Genomic DNA, 17,348 nt, shown 5'->3' on the forward strand with positions numbered 1-17,348 from the left:
AAAGTCTTATAGAGATTACTAAAGATTTTAATTTTTGTGGAAATGGCGTTCGATTTATTTTTCAGTTTTTACTAAAAATTTGAAACGGTCCTATTATTTTCATGTTCACTTGCTAAATTTGGATGATATTATCAACTTCTTTCGGTTCTCATCAAGTATTTCTGAGTACTTTGACAAATATATGAAGTATATTTTATAAAATGCATCGTTTTCGTGTTAACTAGACTTGAATAATTAGATTTGAGTTCTCGCCAAAAAAAAATACATTCAATTAACTATTATAACTTACTTTGGAGTACGGTCCTGACAGTGATAATATACATCACGTTGTAAACCGCTGCGAAATTTATCAGTTTTTAAATGATAAAAACACAGTTTTAAAATTATTTTGTTAGTTCCTCCACATTGTTATAGTGGAAACACCATGTAAACCTCGCAAACCTGACGTGAGTACCAAAAACCACATGATATTATATTTATAATAATAATAATATAACCTATAAAATATCCAAAAAATATAAATAGGACCAGTTTTGGGCCAAGATCCACACCGGTTTTTGAACCGGCGACAGGGCCGGCCTTGCAACGTCTCCAAAATTAATCAAACATTACTTCGAATAACACCATGAACACTACCCAAACTTCATCTCACATCTCATATTCCAGTGTTGTTAACACGTTTAAACAACCAACAAAAGTCGAAGCCATAGTTCTTTCTAGTATTGAAGGAACCAAAGTTCAAGAGTACATCATAGCCGTCGGTTCAATAGTTGGTCCACGTAACGTATCTTTCGCTTCCAGAATAGCCAATAATCTTCTAAAAATATGGTTGATTCATTGCTGCATTTCCACAAATACGTCAATATAAAAGAAACTCAAGTAGAAATAAGAAGACTTATCACTCCAGCTCAAAGACTGATAATATCAAACGCTGGTCCTTCTGTTCCAACCACGTTAATTGAACAAGAACTACGTAAAATGGGTATAAACGCCGTCTCTAAAATGACTTTTCTTAGGGTAGGAATGCCTGAAAGCAAATACAACCATGTCTTGAGTTTTAGAAGGCAAACATTTATCACACCTTTAGAAAATATGTCCATTCCCGATTCTTTCATGATCTCTCATGATAATACCACTTACAGACTATACCTTTCTATAGAAGGATTCAACTGTTCAAAATGCAAGACTATTGGTCACCAGGAAACAGAATGTCCTGACAATGCTAATACAATCACTTCTAATGCAACCACTTCTAATACAACCAATCTTGACTCAACCAATTCTAATCCACCCACTTCTAATACAACAAATCCTGACCCAACCAATTCTAATCCAACCACTTCTAATGCTCTCCAGAAACCTCCCAAAACACACAATATATAACAAATCTACCTTATAACCAAACAGAACAAAAACTTTCTGACAAAGCCTTAATATCCACCTCTAACGATCACCCACCATCTTCCCAAAACATATTAGATCAGATCCCAGACGAACAGGTCTCTACGACACACAGGACCCAGACGTACAGGACGTCATGTCAAGACCTACAAATAATACAAATGAAACAAACACTTTAAAAATCCCAACATCATCAACTTCCAACAAGATCAGCAATCTTACTCCATTAGAAATAACACAACCTAAAATTATTCCAAACGTCACAAAACATCTAAAAAGGCTCATCTCATCGTCTCCAGAAATCAACGAAAATACCACACAGACCGATTCTCATATCTTCACTTCTCCAGTAACAAGGAAATCAAAGTACCTTCACATGCAGGTATATATGGAAATGAAAAAGCAGATGAATTGGCAAACAAAACTCGAATAACCTCAAACCATACAGCAAAGTTGAAAACATATCCATATACCGACCTGAAGATTCTGGTCAAGGTCCACTGTACTAATACATGGCAAAATCATTGGGGAAAATTATGTAACAAATTAAATGAAATCCACCCAAAAGTAGATGTTGTCCTGGATAATCCCTCCAACAGAAGAAACCAAGTCATTATTAACCGTCTAAGAATTGGCCATACTGCCTTAACACACAAATACTTAATAACAAAAGAACCACCACCAATCTGCTCCAACTGCTTCGACCCACTGACTGTTAAACATATCCTACTTGAGTGTCCTCAATTTCAAAAAGAAAGAAGATCCCATAGAATCACAGACGATGACCTCAAGACAATCCTCACCAAAAAAGTTTCATCAGTGTTAACATATTTAAAAGACATCAAATTGTATAACTCTATTTAATGTAATACTTTGTATTGTTATATCCACTAATAAACCTGCGCGGTTGATGTGGTTTTGTGTTTAAATAAAAAAAAACTTACATTGAATTAATACTAAAAGGATTTTCAAAGCTTTAATTTTGGTAATGATAGCTTTTTTATAAAAACTTGCACTTTTTAAATGATTTGCGAAAAGCCGCTTAAAAGCATGCATTTTTTCACGAAAAATTAAAATCTTTGATCTTTAATAATTCAAAAAGTATTAATTTATTTTAATAACTTTATATAACAAATTTTGATTATAATTTGTCCTTCAATCGATTTGTGGAGTTATCTTTAATAAAATAATTTTCACCCCCGAGTAGGGGGGTATCCACCCTCAGGTTAAAGGCGAAAGGTGGCACCATGTCACCTTTGTTTCTTGGGGTATCCTCTAACCACTCACCAATTTTCGTGAAATTCGATGAAGGTTCACCGAAATTGAAAGAAATAAAACTGATTACCTTCAGTGACTGCACTATACAAAAGAAATTGCAATTTAATGACCTAATGGCTCGTATTTTGGGAGCTCATAAATTATTAAACGATATGTAGTCGCCAAATAATTAATTTAATTTATTTTAAGTACATCTCTCTCTTAAGCCGGGAAGACGGGGTGGTTTTCTTGCGAAGGGCTTGTAGCTCAATAATCGAAATGTGCATGATTTAGAAGTTTATTCCTAGAATATATAAGCTATAGGAATTATGTCAGCGATACGATATATTTAAAAAAATTTTTAGCATGTTTTTCTTAAGTAAAATCAATTAAAGGGTTGTTTGGGGGTGAAGGGGATGAGCTCAAAAATCGAAACTATATCATTTTAAGAGCTCATAAATAGCTCGTAATTCTGCCGCAAAAATCGATTCAGTATCCCTATTTTTAAGTAGTGGGGGGCTGACTCATCCCCAGCCACTAAAATATTATATTCCTGCTCAGTGTAACGAGCTCAAAATTTTTAATTTGCAGAATATGAAAGCTCATAAATAGCTCATAAATCAGCGCTATTTGTTTTTTAATTTTTGCAAGTGAGGGGGGCAGCTCAACAGGGCTAAATAATGTTCACCCCCGAGAAGGGGTGGCATTCACCCCCAGGGTAAAAGCGCAAGTTGGAACCATCTCACCTTTGTTCCTTGAGATATCCTCTAACCATTCACCAATTTTCATGCAAATCGATGGAGGTTCAACGAAATCGGAGGTAATAGCTCATATCCACCTTCAGTGACTGCACTAAATAGAACGGAATGGAAGCTGATTCCGAAACAGGCCAAGATCCACCATAGGTTGTAGAGGCAATGATGATGATACAAATACAGAAAGGACATTTGAAGGGTCAAGGGGAAGAACGATGAATGTCTATCTGGAAGCATTTTCGGTAAAATGAGAAACAAAGTTACATATTCATTGTTTTTCCCCCTTACGTCCAATCTTGTGACGTGTTTTTAAGACGATTCTCATCGTTATTTCCCATTGGCCATTCACATGTATAATGTTTATAGTACTCTTTCTAAGCTAGCAGATTGCACAAAAATAGTAAAATGACCAAACATTGACATTCATCGTTTTTCCCTCTGACCCTTTATTTATTTTATCAAATAACATTTATTGTATATTATAATGTTTACAAAAGTGTTGCATTATTTGACATATTTTCAACATTTTCCTCATGTTCCATTTCTTCAGAATCCTCAAAAGTTTCATCGTCGCCGCTGTAATCACTGATTGCTCTACAGCAAGTGCAACAACTGCACGATTTTCGATAGGCAACTTTAAAATATTTGTTTTTCCTGCCTAACCAAATAAAAATTAAAATAGGGCACCCGTACGCTAAATATTCTGGTAGGAAAGAGGTAACCAATAAAAGAAATCTCATAGTATAGTTCTTGCTCGTTACTCTATTTAAAATGTCGTAGCAATACATAGGAATCCAAGAGAATATAAACAAGTTTATTACAGATAATAAATAAGAATTTTTGGCTTTCAAATTTTTCTTTTTAATGTTGCAGTAAATGACAAATGCCAGTAAACCAAAAAGTAAAACGTGGTCTATATAGTTAGTTAGAGTATAATAAGTATTGTGGCAAATAATATAGTCAAGGATAGTTTTCGTAATACAAAGCAAATAAATAATAAGGATAGAATGGTCATAAAATTTTTGTACAAGAGGTTTCATGTCGGTTTTATTTACCGCTAAAAGCCATTCTAAGCCAATACCGAACATGCAGAAAAACATACCAATTACACCAGTAGCCTGAAATTGTCTTGTAACACAGTACATACCCCAACCAAAATAAGGGTATAAATAAAAAAGGCTAATTGTAATTTCATATATTGGCTCCGAAACCCACATAAAAATATTAAATATAGAACAATGCATTAAGTACCGATTTGCTTTGATGGTTTTTAAATTTTTGTTTCTGCAAACAATTACTATAAAATAAATATTTATTATGAGTACGCCTAAATTTAAGAAGAATTTAGTGATATCTGTAATCGCCATAAAAGTACGAGCTTTTGTCCTTAATGCGTAGAATCTTTCGTAATCAGCTTCATCTTCATTTTCAAATACGTCATCTATTGGATAGTCATAGTCATAGCTGAAGTTTGATAAAGGTGTAGTAGCCATTTTAAATAAAGTGCCTAAAATAAATTTTGAAACTTGTTAGACGAAGTTTTATATAATGCAATTTAAAAATAATTTTGGAATAACTAAGATTTGAGTAATAGTTCAGAGAGAAGGAAAAAATATCCTGCTGGTGACACAACCCCCTAAAGGCCGGAACCAATTTTTTTAAGTAGTATGGACCTCTATAATAATAATCTATATGTTTTCTGCAGCCGATTTTGATGATATACATAGTTATAAACAAATGAAAATCAAAAAACGGCAAATTCTCGCTGTTTCCTCTATTACCAAAAAGTTAGGCATTTTAAACAAATTTGAGAGTAAGAAACTCATAAACCGTATAAAAACTTTAATATGGCGTTCGCTGAACATGTCTATCCTTATTGGTCGATTAGAAAATTGCAAAAAAAATCATAAATTTTGAGTTTTTATAAATATTCATAACTTATGTAAAAATTTACTTAGAACCTTCTTATTATACAAAATACTGATACTTCTGGTGCTTAAATCATACCCTAAAGTTCAAAGCAATCGGTCAAATAGTTTAAAAGTTATTTAATTTGTTTATCCCAAATTAATTTTTTTTTGCAACACTCTAAGTCAGAAAATGATGAAGTTACGGTAATACGTTGGATAGTTTATGAAAGAAGAAGATTTACACTATTAATTAAAAAAAATGACAAAAAATAATTCTAAATATTGCAAAATGTTATTTTGCAAGAACATGTGAATTAAAAGGGGGGCTAACTTCGTCCCTAATTGTTCCAGGACAATTGTTTTTCTTTCTAAATGTGTATAAAAATTCAGTCTTTCTAAATATGAAAAAATAATTTTTCTGCGGGTAACGGTTAAAAAGTTATTCTAATTGTTTATACTAAGTAAGCAAAAAATCGACATGATTTTGCAAAATAATTTTACACTGCTTAAAATCACTTTTTGTCATTTTTGTAATTAAGTTAATAGTATAAATGTTCTTCTTTCAGAAACTGTCCGAAGTATTACTGTAACCTCATAATTTTCTGACTTATTGCAAAAAAAATTAATTTGAGAAAAACAAATTAAATAACTTTTAAACTATTTGACCAATTGCTTTGAAATTTAAAATATAAGTTAAGCACAAAAAGTCTCAGCATTCCGTGTAATAAGAAGGTTCTAACTTAATTTTTACATACGTTATGAACATTTATAAAAATTCAAAATTTATGAATTATTGTGCAATTTTCTAAGCAACAAATAAGGATAGGCATATTCAGCGAACGTCACATTGAAGTTTTATATATGATTTATGAGTTTCTTATTTTCAAATTTGTTTAGAATGCTTCACTTTTTAGTAATAGACGAAAAAAGCGAAAATTTACCGTTTTTGATCTTCATTTGATTATAACTATGTATATCATCAAAATCGGCTGCAGGAAACATATAGGTTATTAATGTAGATATCCATACTATAGTATTTTTACTACAAAAACGTTATTACGTAGGTCAAAATTTTTGACGTAAGAGAACTGTTAAAACATTAGAATGTGACTTTTCATTATTGCTATGTTTATTATAAACACGGCAATAATGAAAAGTCACATTCTAATGTTTTGACAGTTCTCTTACGTCAAAAATTTTGACCTACGTAATAACGTTTTTGTAGTAAAAATACTATACTTAAAAAATTGCCTGGAGGGGGATGTGTCACGAGAAAAATCTAATTTCTCTGGACTATAATTAAAAAATTATTGGAATAACAAGCTGAGCCAACACTGAGCTGATAAGTCACTATTCTCCAAAGTTGATCGTCTTCGAAAGTCGAGACAAAATGTTGATTTTACATCAGTACCAAAAAAACATTATTTTTGAATTTAACCTAAATTAAATTTCAAGATTTACTCTTCAAAATGCCAATAAGTAATTTGGGCTTATTAAATTTTCAAGCACTAATTTCTAACTGTTAATTTTGCACTTAAACGGCCTACACTTGTAAGGATTTATCGTACTGCTTATTGAACCTTAGGTCGTATCAAAATCATACTGCTTACAGTACTGCAATATTGTCTACATACAGTGCAATGTATCGTTCTGTAGCAGATGGAATTTTGGCATAATTGCAGAGTATTTGTGATTACAGTAAATCGAACAGTGTTGTTCATAAACGAGTGGTTATGTCATTACGAAATTCAGAAAGAAAAGCTGCAGCATTTATGGTTGTGATTTTATTGACTGAAGAAGATGATGAGAAACCAGCGAAAAAGAGAAAATGTGTAAACAGTAGTTGGACAGAAACAAATATTACCACATAAGGCTATTTAAAAAACTTAAAGAAAAAAGAGCCGCTCGACTTTAAAAATTACCCTAAATTACTAATTTTCATTATGTTTTTCGTCTCTTCTGGAAACAAATCCTTAAATTTGGCAAATAAAATATCAGCCCATGTTTCGCGTTATCCTATTTGCATAATCTTTTGATTTTACATTCCATAGGCATTTGTTTTCTCTATATAATTCAATAAATTCTTGTGAAAATTTGTGTTTAATGTCCATGATAATTCACGATTAAATTTGAACACATCAAAGTTTAGAAGCCTCTATATTTATGAAACTCCCCCTTTTCCAAAATTTTCCAAAATAGAAAAGCTGTCTGACTCGACAAAAATAACTGAATAAAAAAAGTCTCATGGGGGCGGTAATATTTTTTTCCACCTACCTCTACCTGATTATAGGGAGCAAAGTTGTACTTTTCCTCCCTAGGGAGCAAAGTTGTACTTTTCCTCCCTAGGGAGGAAAGTAAAAGTGACGTCATGGTATTTCATTCATGAAATATAACTTATTGACGCTCTGTACAATATCTATTTTCTATTACGTAAGTATCTATACATTTTAACGTTTATTTATAAAACACCCTGTATTTTGCAGAATGGTAAAAAAAAGTAAATTGTTATTTTGATTTAACAATGTTTACATTAATAATTTGACTTATATTTGACAGTTGACAGTTATATTGTACCTACTGTACTTACTTAGTTCTAATAAATTTTGTTGGTTAGTTACATAAATAAATTAAGTAAAAATGAAAAAATGAATTGTTATTTGAGGAAGGTGGAAAAACCATATGTATAACATGGGAGTAAAGTGCCTTTTCCTCCCTTGAATGATTACTGCCCTCCGCTACGCGTCGGGCAGTAAACTTCATTCTCGGGAGGAAAAGTAGCACTTTCCTCCCTTGTTATACAAATAGCTATTTCCACCTACCTCTACCGAAAGTATACTTTTCCGGACCTGATTGTAAGGAGCAAAGTCGTACTTTTCGTCCCTAGGGAGTAAAAGTACTTTTACTCCGTTGGGAGGAAAAGTAAAAGTGACGGCATGGTATGTCATTGTTGAAATAACTTATTGACGCCCTATACATTATTCTATTATCTATTACGTAAGTATCTATACATTTTAACGTTTATTTATAGAACACCCTGTATTTTGCAGAATGGAAAAAACAGTAAATTGTTATTTTGATTTAAAAGCGTTTACATTAATAATTTGACTTTTATTTGACAGTTGACAGTTCTGCTCTACCTACTTGTTAGTTTTAGTTTTCTAATAAATTGTGTTAGTTAGTTACATAAATAAATTATTTAAAAATGAAAAAATGATTTGTTATTTGAGGAAGGTGGAAAAATCATATGTATAACATGGGAGTAAAGTGCCTTTTCCTCCCTTGAATGATTATAGTAAATTTCATTCTTGGGAGGAAAAGTAGCACTTTCCTCCCTTGTTATACAAACAGCTATTTTAAGTGTATGCCCAAGAGCTCTATATAGTTACACAATAAAAATAATATTTTATAATTTAAAACTAAATAATATTTATAATATACACTTACCTTTCTTCAAATTATATTAAAGTCGTATATTTAAAAATAGTCAAACAATTACATACTCTTAAATATTATTATACTTGCTAAATAATAATAATGATTTGCTTATATGATTCAATTAGCTTATATGGTTCAATTGAAAACTAATTTCTTAGTTGCAAAATAACATTTAACTGAAATAGGATATGAATTGCATATAGACTCCCTATAGAGACAAAGCAATATGCTGCTTTGTTATTTGATACTGTAGTGATAACAAGAATCCATTTGATCAAACAAAAAATGTAGTGCCGATTATAACAAAATTTTTTAATTTGTTTAAATAAAGATTGTTTAAATAATTATACAGCTTTCAAATGAGAATATGTGTGTTTTAATGTTAAAAGGTACACTTGTAATAAATTTATCTAAAAAAGTCTACAACTGGAAAGAATATGTAGTTTTCTTTTCTATAAATAAATTAATCTATTATAACAAAACAAAAGCAAGATTGATATTTAATAATGCGTTAGTTAGATGGCTCTACTCGAGTTACTTGGGAAAAAAAAAATAATGAAGGAAATTGCTCCATGGGAAGCCGAAAAAATGCATTTTTTAACGTATACCGATTTTGAACTTTGAGATTACATTTTTTCCAACCTAATTTTGATTGGAATTTTGCTATTTTTGCCAATTTTCACTCGTAATATCGATAGTTTTTATTATAATAATATATGTTATGAGTAATTTAAAAATATGAAAATTGGTGGGGAGAAAGAGGATCGAAATAAAAGGTGACGGTTCAAAAATTATGATCCTATTAATTATATCTATGCCGTAAATGCTGGTCAACTTTGACTGGTTGTATCTCAGGAACCACTCATTACAATTAAAAGTTTTTTCTTTTAAAAGAAGCGTCCTGCTGCTTTTTTTAATACCGTTTTCATGATTTAATTTAATTTAATATTTACCGAGATATTGTATTTGTTTATAAGCCAAAAAATTGTTAATAATTTTAAAATATTCCTGAGGCCGCTTAAATAGTCCAATTTCAGTTCTGTAAAGTACATTAGATAGTACAGTATCTTTTTATACAAAAATCATAGATATTCTTATGTGTCATAATTACTGTGGTAATTATAGCGACCGTAATATTTTTAATTAAAAATTCAATTGTTGCTAAACTGTTCATTTAATTTCCATTGGCTTCTGGAATTATAATCTATACGAAATGAGCTTTTATATTATCAAGGTATTAGACCAGTAAGGATCAGTTTTTAGGTGGATGTGAGAGGTGGCATTTAGATTTTTGCGGATAAAGTTAGGTGATAACTTCGTTAATAATAATTTATTTATGCTCCTTCTCAAATATGCCCGGAACATTAATAAAAAAAAATAAATATTTAAAAATTACAAAAAATTTAATTTTTTTTCTAATTTTTTTGCTTATAACTTTAAAACAATTCATTTTGGAACAAAGTCGTATAGGAATAAAACAAAGATAATTAAATTTTCTATCAGATGCGATTGGTTAAAAATGTTTTAATTTATCACCCTTGCTGCAAAATAGCAATAAATTTAAAATAAGGGGGCAAAACAAGCCTGTCTTTATTCAATGATTTTTCATCACTTAGGATACACTTAAAACCTTCCTAATTCGCTTAGAAAATTTTTGTAATGTGCTAAAACCGTACACTAAATTTCATTAAAATTGACTTACTAGATTTTGAATAATAATTTGGCAATCTAAACTTTTTTTAAGAAATTAAATTTTTTTAAAATCTTGCACAACAAAAACTAGAACATACAAAGATTTGTCAATTTTTTTACATATAAAGAAGCACTCCACCTATCTAATGCACTTTACAGAATTGAAATCGTATTGTTTAAGCAGCCTCAGCAATGTTTTAAAGTTATAAACAATTTTTTGGCTTATAAACAAATTAGTGCTGTGCCCTTTAGGGGGTACTACGGGCTCCTTTATTTAGATGAACTTACCCAAGATTTTTATGTATTTTTTGACCCGTAGAACATGATTTTTTGGGTAACAGTTGATCCGGATGTCGATAAGATTGTTATAAACAAAGAACTTGAGGAATTACATAACATCGATTTTTCGCAAAATAAAACATTTTTTTTGTATTTCTTGGGTAATTCTAAGCAAAAAAGGTCCTTACAAGTTTTTTCGTAGGATGCATAGTTTTCGAGATAAACGCAGTGGAACTTTCAGAAAATCGAAAAATTGCAATTTTTGAACGCGAATAACTTTTGATTAAAAAATAAAATAGCAATTCTGCTGACAGCATTTGAAAGTCTAAGTCAAATTATACCGGTTTTAATTATTTGCATTGCTAAAAATTATTTTTTTTTTATTATTAAACAAAGCTATTTTTTTATAAGCCAAAAAATTGTTTATAAGTTTAAAACATTGCTGAGGCCCCTTAAATAATCCGATTTTAATTCTGTAAAGTGTATTAGATAGGTAGAGCACCTCTTTATATGTAAAAAAATTAGACAATTTCTAAATGGTCTACTTTTTGTTCAGAAAGATTTTAAAAAATTTGAACTTTTTTAAAAACATTTAGTTTGCAAATTTATTATGCAAAATCTGTTGAGTCGATTTTAATGAAATTTGGTGCACGGTTTAAGTATGTTACAAAGAATTTCCTAAGTGAATTGCTAAGGTTCTAAATGCCAACAAAGTGGTTAAAAGCATTGAATAACAACAGGCTTATTTTGCCCCCTTATTTTGTATTTATTGCTTTATTGCAGAAAAAGTAATACGTAAAGACATTTTTGACCAGTCGTATATGATACAAAATTCAATTATCTTTATTTTATATTTGTACGACTTTGTTCCAAAACGAATCGTTTTAAAGCTATAAGCAAAGAAAGCAAAAAAATGTCAATGTTTTTCGAAATTTTTAAATATTTTAATTTTTTTATTAATGTTCCGGGCATATTTGAGAAGGAGCAGTCAATTATTATTACTGAAGGTGTCACCTAACTTTATCTGCAAAAATCCGAATACCACCTCTCACATCCAAAAATAGACGTTTTTTCACAGATCCTTACTCGTTGAACCATCCCTTTCGTTGTTTCTTGATCGGCTTGTCAGTATCATCTGCTACGGCTTTTAAAGTATTTTTAATTAAGTCCCATGTTTGTTCTACATTGTCATTTTCTGTAATAAGTTCCAGTTTCTTGTTAAGTGCCAACTGGTATACCTTTTTTTCTTCTTCTGTTTGTAACCTGACTAGCTTGTTCATCATGCGTTTTTCTCTGTTTCTTTTTATAGGTATTATTTGGTTCATTTTTATTCCCACTAAAAAGTGGTCTGAATCTATATCTGGCCCTCTATATGAACGTATATGCATTATGCTTTTTTCTACATCTTTCTCTATTAAAACATGGTCTATTTGGTTTACCGTTTGACCGTCCGGCGATCTCCAAGTGCCCTTGTGTATTTCCTTTTTTTTGAAGTAGGTACTTTTTATTAAAATGTTTTTTTCTCTTGCAAAGTCGATGAGCATGTGTCCATTTTGATTCGTTGTTGGATGCAAGCTGTATTTTCCTATAGTAGGCATAAATATGTCCTCTCTATCTATTTTGGCATTGGTATCTCCAAGGACTATTTTAAGATCATATTTGGGAATGCTTTCATATACTTGGTCCAGTAGGTTATAAAACTCATCCTTTACCTCTATTTCTTTTTCTTCCGAAGGTGCATGAATATTTACAAATGAAATTTTTTGGAATTTTCCCTTTACTCTAAGAACACTAAGTCTATCGGATATTGCTCTGAATTCGACAATTGATGCTCTAAAGTTTTTATGTATTAAAAAGCCTGTACCCAGCATTATATTTTGCCCTCCACTATTAAAGAATAAGCAATCTTCTATTTCCTGACTGTATTGCCCTAATTGCTTTGTTTCTTGTAATGCGACGATCTGAAAACTATATCTTTTAAGTTCAAGTACCATTTGTTTTAATTTTCCTTCTTTGTGACTTCCTCTTATATTCCATGTCGCCATACGTATTACTTCATTTGATTTTATTGTTTTCTTTTTGTTTCGTCTTTTCCCTCTTGTCTCCTTTTTCTTTGCCATGTCGTCTTTATAGTACTATTGTTCTGTCCGTTATTGCTTATTAGTTTTTTAAGCGGTTATAATTTACTTTTTTCAACTTTTCTCTTTCTCTGTTCCATTTCCATACTTCATTATCCAAAATTAACTTTTGATATCCCACCATAGCAATTTTCCCTTTGGTCTTCTCTTCTTTAGCAGTTGCTCTAATTTTGGATTGTATTTCTCTTCACGTTTTGTTAGATCATCATTTATGTATATGCGGTTCGGCAGTTCCTTGAGTTTATGTATGTTTTTCATTATTTTCATCTTTTCGTATTTGCTATCCAGTTCGACTAAGTATATTTTATCTCCCAATTTCCTTGCTTCATTTATTTTTATTTCTTTACCCATTTCCTTGTCGATAAAATTTTTTACTGATTCTCTAAATATCTTTGGAATATTTGTAGTTATCGGGATGCCTTGTATAACTATATTTTTCCTTCTTTTGTCGCTTTCAAGGTATTGAATTCCCTCGTTGCAACTCATTATTTCTTTCTGCAAATTATTAATTTCTTTTAACATTTTTTCATTATTATTCTGCATTGCTGATATTTCGTTTTTATTTTCAATCTGATATTTTTTTAGTTCTTTTAGTTCCTCGGAAATCTCCTTCATTTTCTTATTCTGTTCTTTTTGTTGTTTTCTTATTTCTTCTATGTCCTCTTTAAGATTTTTTAACATAGACATAATTTGCGTTAGCATTTCTTTGTTGGAACCGTCATCTTTCTTTGGAGATCTGGTGGTTTTTTTAGATTGTTGAAAAGCATCCAAAACATCTGTAGCTTTTATTTTTCCTGATTCATCTGCTGTAGTTGAATCATCGGAATCATACATTTTGATTACACCGCGATAGAAACTGGTATCCAGGTCGACCCTTTAAAAAATTGCCGTTTCTCTCAGTGTAGCAATTTTTGTGTATTTTTAGTAATTAAAAAATTTATTATTCTATTTTTAATAATTAATTATATCAATTCTTATTGTAGTTATTTTGTAACTTTTAAAATTATTCGTCAATGAAACTTACGGGTCATAAAAATACAACATAAGTAAAGGAACTTGTGAAGCGGTAACGATTAATTTTATCTGAGATGCTAATTAGGGAGTGATTCTATCGATTTTTTTTTACCAAAAAAGGGACCATCTTTATTTTGAGCGTAACTTGTTTTTTTATACTAGATACTTTTCCAAAAAAAAAGAATAAGGTTTTTTTTAAAAACTTTAAATGAGTTTTCCTCAAAAGTGAAATATTTGATTTGGAATTCAACGAATATGAACCTATAAAATCATATTTTAAATTTTGCTACATTTTTCTATATGCAAATATGTTATGGGTTTAGGCGTCTACTTTCAGTAGCTTAGATTATAATTACAAGAAAATAATCATGACTTAGAAAAAAAAATAAAAAAAATGCCTTTGGTCAAGTTTACCCCATCTGGAGGGAAGTTGACCGTATATGTATTTTGCCTGTAAACTTATTTTTCTTGTAAGTGGGGTTAATTTGACCGTTTTTTAAACCATTTTTTCTTAATTCGTTATATCGGTGGATTTAACAACCCTTGGAATATTAATTCTTTTTTTTTTAATTAAAAATGAATTCTTAGATATTTATAAATTTGAATCGTTAAAAATATTTTTAAAAATTATACAGGGTGGCTGAAGTATATCACAATAGATATTTTTCTATGTTTTCGGTCAAATTCACCCCAACGGTCAAAGTAACCCCATTTTACGGTACACAATTTTTTTTCACTTTTTTATCGTCTATATTTGCGGTAAGAAAGTTTTTGAAAAAATACTTACTATTTGAGTTATTTGCGAAAAACCGTCTAAAACGTGGGTTGTTTGTTGAAAAATGAACATATTCACTCGCAAATAACTCTATAGAATTGACTTAGCGAAAAGTATTGACAGTGAAAAAAAAGTATAGAATAAAAGTTGCTTATAATTAATCAGTTTATCCACTTCCGGACTTATTTTAAAGGTATCTTTTTCCAGCACCGAAAAGGGGTGAAAGTCACCCCCAGATAAAAATCACCCCCAGGGTAAAATCACACATCGACACAATATCACTTGTTTTGTTTGATATGTTAGCTACGTGTATGCCAATTTCATGTCAATCCTAGTGGTTTTTTAAAATTTAGATCAAAAACCGTGAGTAGATGTACTATAAACCGTTATTTTTGCAATAATTTATTAATAATAAAGTTGGAACGTGGTTTAAGCTATCACGACTAGTGGCAATCGATTTAGCGTATAAAAATACTATGAAAAAGACTACAAACTTGCTGTAGATAGCGCATTATTTCGATCTTTTCGGCGAATAAACAATTATTTTTTTTATTAACAAAATAAGAATATATTTTGAGTAATCAAGACTGATGGCATTCGATTCAGCGACCAAAAATACACCAGAAAAGACCTTAACACTATCAATTTATTTACAGGGCTTCTAATAGTTTCTGAAAAATACCTCATTTTACCATAATTTATTAATAACAATTATACGATCATATTTGGGCTTCCAGACCACTTCCATTGGATTCAGCGATCCAAAAAAACCTATAATACCACCATCAAATCACGGCGAGCTAGAATTTCCCACGGGACCCCCTATGTTGCGACTAAACTAATGTGCGATGACACAATAAAAATAATAGTTTATGCTTTAAAATTATATATAATACAGACTTACCAAAATTCTTCAATTATATTAAAATATTATGTAGTATGTATTTAAAAACAGGCAAACAATTATTATACTCGCTAAAGCATTAATTTACTTAGGTATATGATGCGATTCAACTGAAAACTAATTTCTTAGTTGCAGAATAATTTGCTACTGAAATCCAATACGATTTAGATATAGACTCCCTATGCAATGTACTGATTTGATATTTGATACGGTAGCGATAAGAAGGATGCATTTGTTCCACAAAAAAATATAGCAGAATACACTGCGCGTCAGAAAAAAACGGGTGGCCCACAAAATTGGTCATTTTTGATCACGAGTCGTATTACCCGTATGCACGCCAATATTGAATATAAAATTCTTAATTGCATGTCAAAAAATGCGCAATAATTACCTCTTAAAATCTACCAAATGTCATTTGCATATCACAACCGGTTTTAGAACAATAAATATATCGTCAGTTTGTAAGAAAAAATTCAACATCCCGTATTTTGAAAACGAAGCATTTGCGGACATATATTATGTTTACAAAGCAAACGGTCATTATTTTTTTATACAGAATTACCCCTGTACTTGAATATTGTCACACTTATTTAGAAATACCCTGTACTCATGAAGAACATGGTTACTTGTTAAAGTACCTAACTTTTTATTATCCAATAACAAGCAAATGAATCAAAAAACATAATGTTAAGAAGACCTGGGTTGGGTTTTAATTTCAGTATATTATTAATGCAAGAATATTCCACAGTGTGTTGCGAGCTTTGAGATAAAAACACAGTTTGATTGGTACACCCGGTATACAGTGACAATTTACCTGTCTAACAACAATATTACTACAGCGATATTGTTAAAGAATAAGGCTATAACATATTAAAAAAATAACTTAAATCGGACAACAGATTTAGGAAATTTGAGACATCAAACACCACGATGAACCGGAATTTACATAAAAAGCTTAAGGAGACTGCAGGAATATACAGAAAACGAAGACCAACTACCATAGTTATTTAGGATAACCAGGTAGTGCTAGGTGAAAAAGAGAAAATTCATATATTGGAAAACTATATCCAGGAGCTCTTTCATGACGAAAGACCTATGAGTGAAGTTTATACAGACCACCAGCTGACTGGCCCTTCAATCACTAAAGAGGAAATAGAAAAGGCAATATTATATTCAAAAAACAATAAGGCACCTGGACCAGATCAAATCCCTTCAGAAATACTTAAACTACTGGATGAAAGGGGAATTTCAGCACTACATAAAATATGGAATTTTATTTATGAAACTTGTTGCTATCCTCAACAGTGGTTGCTCTCTACATTTATTCCCCTACCCAAAAAAGTCAATGCAAAAAGTAGTGAGGATCACAGACTCATTAGCCTGATGAGTCACACTTTAAAAATATTCTTGAAAATACTACATCAAAGATTATATACAAAAATGTGAATGGGACATCAGTGATTCTCAGTTTGGGTTTAGGCAAGGTTTAGGAACGAGAGAAGCAATAGTAGCAACACAGGTGTTGGTCCAAAATTGTTACGATCAGAGGAAGGACGTATTCCTGTGCTTTTTAGATTACGAGAAAGCGTTTGATCCTGTCCAACATCACAAGTTAATGCAGATCCTCAAGAAACTTGATATAGACCAAAAAGACATAAGATGCATTGAAAACTTGTACTGGTATCAGGCAACACAATTAAGTATAGACAATTCTATATCCAAACCCATACATATAAGGGGTGTTTGGCAGGGATGTGTGCTTTCCCCTCTTTTATTTAACATTTATTC

At 30.9% G+C, this 17,348-nt stretch overlaps 2 protein-coding genes across 2 annotated transcripts in view; both read right to left on the reverse strand.

The window, feature by feature from the left end:
* The window catches only part of LOC126884714 (uncharacterized), a 38,284-nt gene extending 22,561 nt beyond the window's left edge, over window positions 1-15,723 (reverse strand). The window contains exon 1 of the mRNA XM_050650838.1: window positions 15,561-15,723. The gene's annotated coding sequence lies outside the window, so the exon portion shown is untranslated. The remainder of the gene's footprint in view (window positions 1-15,560) is intronic.
* Window positions 3,601-8,905, reverse strand: LOC126884716 (uncharacterized). Its single transcript, XM_050650840.1, has 2 exons — window positions 8,768-8,905; window positions 3,601-4,920 (listed from the first exon to the last, which is right to left on the reverse strand). The coding sequence occupies exon 2, from the start codon at window positions 4,904-4,906 to the stop codon at window positions 3,902-3,904; it is 1,005 nt and encodes a 334-aa protein (XP_050506797.1). The 5' UTR covers window positions 4,907-4,920; window positions 8,768-8,905; the 3' UTR covers window positions 3,601-3,901.
* Window positions 15,724-17,348: the final 1,625 nt, after the last annotated feature.

This window comes from Diabrotica virgifera, chromosome 5, assembly GCF_917563875.1.
Source record: "Diabrotica virgifera virgifera chromosome 5, PGI_DIABVI_V3a".
In the NCBI taxonomy this organism is placed as follows: domain Eukaryota; kingdom Metazoa; phylum Arthropoda; class Insecta; order Coleoptera; family Chrysomelidae; genus Diabrotica; species Diabrotica virgifera.